The sequence below is a fragment of the Emiliania huxleyi genome (genome assembly GCF_000372725.1).
Source record: "Emiliania huxleyi CCMP1516 unplaced genomic scaffold EMIHUscaffold_51, whole genome shotgun sequence".
Taxonomy (NCBI): Eukaryota; Haptophyta; order Isochrysidales; family Noelaerhabdaceae; genus Emiliania; species Emiliania huxleyi.
In genome coordinates, this window is record NW_005198167.1 from 693,552 (window position 1) to 699,038 (window position 5,487).

The following is a 5,487-nucleotide window of genomic DNA, read 5'->3' on the forward strand; positions in this document are numbered from 1 at the left end:
CGCGCTGGCTAGATACCGCGCGGAGCGCGCGTGGCACCTATGTGCGCGGAGCGCACCGCGGTAGAGTCTAGTACCTGACATCCCCTGGGGTCCTGCCACTAAAGGCGGTTTGGGACTCGATCAGCTTGGACGACCACGGGCACGGAGGCAAGCCTCAACGTCCCGTGGCCTGGCCGCGTCGCCGAAAGGGATCGCACCACAGACCAGAGAGAGGGAGGAGCTAACCATGCGGAGAGCCCTCAGTGCTCAGAACGACCCCCTTATCCCAGGAGAGGGTGGGTGGGGAAAGCGAAGAACCGGCGCAGCCAGAGTGCTGGCGCGGTCGCAGAGCCTGGCGCGGCCACAGAGCTGGCACGGCGCCGGGCCAGGAAGAGCAGCGAGAGAGCTGCAGGAGCAGCACGCAAAGAGCGCGGCCACGAGGCACGCGGAACGTGCTTGGACGTACGTCGCGTCCTGAGTGTTCACGGAGAAAAATCCGTGAAGACTGGCAGGAGGGATGAAGACCCTTCATATGAGAAGACGCTCCTCTCCGCCGCCGCTTGGCTGCAGCACCCAATGACGCCGCCCGCCTTTGCGAGGGGGCGTCTGGACGTGCTTGGCGGTTGACGCCGGCCCGCCACTGCGCCTCGTGTGCGTCCACCTCCGTCGAGGTCGACGCGTCGAGATCGGAGCGCATCACCGAGACGCCAGAGCCCGCCTTCGCCGACATGATTCCCGCCTGAGAGCTCGGTGGAGTGTGCCGTCGCCCGAAACGGAAAACCGGACACGGGAAAATAAAGGTAGGATGACGAGGTTTGCCCTGGACCTTACCGACACGGGGAAATATAAGGTAAGATAAATTTTCAGTATACTTTTTTAGCTTGAGCACTTGAGCACTGGATAGGGTCGATTCCGCATTACTTTTAGAGATCAGTATTGGATGGTGTCGGCACACCAATCTCTCCCTCTCACATCCCCACACGAGGTCAGCGGCGCGCAGTGCCTCTCTCGCAGGCTGATATTTTCATGGCTGTTTTCGAGCTTGTTTTTGTTTCAGACTAGGGGGCCCGACCCCCTCAGAGGCGGCGGGCGGGCGCCCACAGACCGAGTCCGAGTACCGAGAGATCAAAACGCGACGGCCCAGTCAAGCACCCCTTGTCGCTTGCGTGAAGTGTGTGCAGTGGCCAATGTGTCCAATGACTCGTACACTTTATACCACTCGCTTGCTTTTTTTCGCTCCAGTCCTGCGGATCTTCAGGGCTACGAAGCCTTTCACACTCCAAGGGGCTGACTTTATACGTCAGTATATCTCTTTGTATAAGCTGTTGTATACTCTAGGACTAGGTGTGTGAGGCTGTGAGGCGCGCGTGGCGCGACTGCAGTCTGCACACCAAGTGCTCCAAGTGCTCCAATTTATACAAAGTGTTGAGATTTGGTAACAGTGGTCAGAGTGCGCTAACACCTCACCTTGACCTAGAAATACTCGTCGCCTCCTCCGTAGTCTGTGGAGCCTCGCCCCACCTGCTCGGCCGATTCCGACGGTGGCCCGCCGTCCGCCGGAGCCGCATCCAACGCTCGCCCCGCTTGGTCGGACGAGCCGTCGCGGAGAACCGGCGCGGAAGGCGCCTCTAGCGTCACCGAAGCGGGCCTCGGCGTTGACGGCGCAGCGGCGCGTGGCGAGCGACTAGGCCACATCCGCTTGAGCTCACTCAAGAAAGCGTGCACCTGCGAGAGGCACCACTCGCCCTCCGCCTCGGCCGCGAGGTAGCGAGATACGCCATCGAGGCCCGCCTCTGCCTCGGGCAGCTGCGCCTCGAGCGCGCGCCGCCGCGGCCTTGCCGCCGAGAGAAATCCCCGCGCGCGAGCCACGAAGATGTGATCGTGTGAGCCCGTGCCTTCCTCAACGCCCCCGGTGGCCTCTGGGCCGCTACTGCCGTCGTCGCCGCAACCGCCGTCACCGCCGCCTCCAGCGCCTCCAGCACCACCGCTGCCCTCGCCGCCCTCGCCGCCCTCGCCGCCCTCGCCGCCCTCGCCACCCTCGCCACCCTCGTCGTGCAGTGGCGCCTCTCGCAACGCCTGCGTGAGGTCCTCCTCGACGGTGTCGATGGAAGCCTGCAGCTCGCGCAGCTCGAGCGCAAGCTCGGCGAGGCAGAGGCGCGTCGCGCCCGGCAGCGACGGCATCTCCTCCTCCAAATCGCCGGGAAGCGACGGGGTGTGCGCCGCAAGATACCCGATGATGCCGCCACGAGACTGCGGTCTCCCTCCGGCGAGCAATTTGGGCAACGAACCAACCTCGAACCCCTTCGCGCCTCCGCGGAACGTAGCCGCGTTCAGGGTATTTCCCACACCGAGCAATGTACCCAGTAGGCGTCGGAGCGTGCCCGAGCCCATCACCTCTGCGGCCGCCTCGGAACAAACGCGGAGCTGCGACGAGAGCTGCGCCGCGCGCGGCAGGTAGGACTGCTCCGCGAGCAAGAGCCGGAGGCGCGGCGCGAGACGTGGTACGCCTCCGACAATGGCGAAGAAGGCCTCCGCCTCGCCGAGGGACGCCTCGACAGCGTGTGTGTCGTCGAGGGCCACGCCTCTCGACTCGAGCCACTGCCGGACCAGCCGCACTTCCCCCGGCCGCGGGAGCGCGCACGGCGAGCCCGCTGTCCCCAGCAGCACCTCGATGCGGTCTGCGGGAAGCACGGCGGCGTCCAGGGTCGCGGCGGCGTCCCTCAACGCCGGCAGTGAGACGCGCCACGAGCGGAGCACGATGCCGATGGCGGAGGAGCGCTTCGGCTCGAGGAGCACTGTGCGGCTCCCACTGCTACGCGGCGTGTCGGGGCCGCCGCTGTCGCCGCGCCCTCCCGCTGCGCTGCCGGCGCCACGAGACGTGTCGCCTTGGGAGGCGGGAGGGGGTTGCGACAGCGGCGAGCCCGCATTGGCGGTGGTGCAGCGGACCGTCAACCCGGCGGCGATGGCTGCAGCGGCGCCCTTGCGGCGAGTGGGCGTGAGTCCGAAGTTATCCTCCAGCGACTCTGTCGAGACGGGCGAGAGCAGGACGCTCTCCCAGACGGAGCCAGCAACTGCGTGGCGGACGGTGAGGCGGGAGTGTGGCAACAGGTGAGGTGGTGAGGTGGTGAGGTGGTGAGACTGGGCAGGTGTTGCGTGCGTACTTCGGGCCGCTGGAAGCTTTGTCCACGGCAGCGAGGAGAGGGACCGCCGTCGCGGCGACGCGGTGCGTCCCAGAAGGGGCGGCTGCAGCGGCGGCGGAGGAGGAGGAGGAGGCGCCACCGCCTCGCTGGTGCCACCAGGGCCATGCGATTCCAGCGGCGGCGGGCGCGGCGGTGGCGGCGGCGGCGGCGGCGGCGGCGGCGGCGGCGGCGGTGGGGGCGGCGGCGGCGGGGCGCCATCTTGTCCGATGGGCGGCGGTTCGAAGACGCGCGCATCCGCCCCGTGGCTTGGCGAGCCACCATCGCCTCCGCTCGCTCCGACCCCTCCTTCTTCTGCTGAGGACACCGCCGTGCCACCGCCTGCGCGGGTCTTCCTCAGCACCTCCTCAGACTGGTCGAGCGCAGTCGTGGCAAGATGATTCGCGGTGAGCAGTGCGTCATCGAGCTCCGCCACGCGCGCGGACAGTTGAACTGTGCGACGCTTCTCGGCCGCCAGCTCCGCCTCTGTGAGCCGCAGCATGGACTGCACAAGAGCGAGCTGCTCCTCACGCGCGCGCAGTTCCTCCTGCGCCTCGAGGACGCACTCGGAGAGAATCCATACGCGCTCCGACTCACCGCCGTGCTCCTCCTGCACGACACGATTGCTCTCGGGCGTGCTGCGGCGCCACATGCGATGGTGGCAACTCTAACGTCGACTACAACAACGACGGCTCGCTTACAGTTGGTTCGGGCTCCTGCGGTTGGGGGCCTGTGCGGCGGAGGCACCGGGCGAGAGAGGCTGACCACGACGAAGAATCCTCCGACCAAGACTCGCGCGGCACCGGCTCTGACTAGCGACCCGCTAAAGAGCGACCCGCTAATGAGATCTTAGCGTGCAAGCCCCACCCGGCCGGCGGATGTGGGTGGCGTGGGCGTCGCCCTGCTTGCTCTAGGTGAAACGTCTAAAGGACGAAGAAGACCCGAATCCGCACGGCGGGCGGAGAACACGGGCACTAGACCAGGGAGGGCTGGGAGAGTGTGAATGGAGGGACACGTCACACGTGTATTCAGACGTCCCCCCCCCCTCGAAGTAGTCGTCATTCACATGGAACAAAAAAAGTTGTTTGGTATTGCTAAAAATCTCTCTCACATGGATAGAGAGGAAAGTGTCCCTCTCGATGGGGTATGGAACATGCATGAGGAGAGTCCGTGGCTCTCGAGAGATTTCACGTTGTAGAGCGCCTCTACATCGCTCTACAACGCACGCAGTTCGTCCCGCGGCGAATGTAGAGCTCTACAGCGCTACAGCGCTCTACAGCTCTACAGCTCTACAGCGCTCTACACACACTCTACATCCTCTACACCCTCCCTCAGTCTGAGCCTAGCGCAGCGCGAACTCGCTCTGAGCCTAGCGCAGCGCGAACCCTCGCACACAAAAGCTTTTGCGCAGCAACCGCGCGCCGCGGCCGGGCAACCCTTATCACGTTATCAGAACTTATTCTTTGTTTTGTGAGAGAGGCTGTATTTTAAGAATTCTTTGTTTTGTGGTGTACCTGTGTTAGTGCCAGTGCGCGCCAGTCCTGTGCCGGGTGTCGTGCGAGGGAGTGTCCTCGAATTCTTTGTTTGGTCATGGCGGTACCCACTTTACTCGCGGTGATAAGAGACGCATGGGTCTTAAGATGCGCATCGGGATATGTATATGTATTGGCAGCGCTAACCACCCTGTTCTTTGCGGCGCCAGCGCGCTGGGGTCCCCGGCACTGGCCACTGTCGTCACTTACTGAGCCCCGATTTTGTGCAAATACGGCTTTGTCATGTGTCGTGTGTGGGTAGCGTGCGAACGAGTGCCCACTCCACAGGATAGGGCCGTATTGTTTTGTCGCGTGCGATTCACACAGCGGATAGCACACGAGAGTCTCGTCGAGACACACAGGTACAGACGAGACACCGCACGTGTTCGTCCGAAAAACAGGCACTTTTTCGGTGCTGGTAGCCCCCCCAAAACAGGCGCGCGCAGCGCGCCCAGGGGCGCCGCAGGCGCCCCAAGCGGCGCGGAGCGCCGCCGCAGGCGGCGGACAGCAGGTGCGCGAAATTAAACGCCCTCCCCGAAAAATGTCTCCACCGACAGGGAGGGCCACGCCTCCCCGAGCCGGGAGAGGAGCCGGCGGAGGGGGGGGGCGAGCCGAGGACGATAGAGAGGCCGCGGGTGCGGGCGCGACTCGTCAACCAGGGAGAGCGGGCCCGACCTCCCGGGGAGGGGAGGCGACACGATCCAATGCCGCCGTCCTCGCCCGGGGAACTTCAGCAGGCTAGTCGATGCTCTCAGAGGCGGTAGTACCAGTCAGAGGTGAGGCGGAGGCGAGACCTCGCC

The 5,487-nt window shown here is 64.8% G+C and overlaps 1 protein-coding gene across 1 annotated transcript; it reads right to left on the reverse strand.

Annotated features, from left to right (window-relative positions):
• Window positions 1-1,452: 1,452 nt before the first annotated feature.
• EMIHUDRAFT_212215 (hypothetical protein) lies at window positions 1,453-3,807 on the reverse strand (the record flags this gene model as incomplete). The annotated part of the gene is made up of 4 exons (XM_005766538.1): window positions 1,453-1,627; window positions 1,718-1,874; window positions 2,016-3,050; window positions 3,438-3,807. 4 exons carry the CDS (start codon window positions 3,805-3,807, stop codon window positions 1,453-1,455), a joined length of 1,737 nt encoding a protein of 578 aa, XP_005766595.1.
• Between the last annotated feature and the right edge of the window lie 1,680 nt (window positions 3,808-5,487).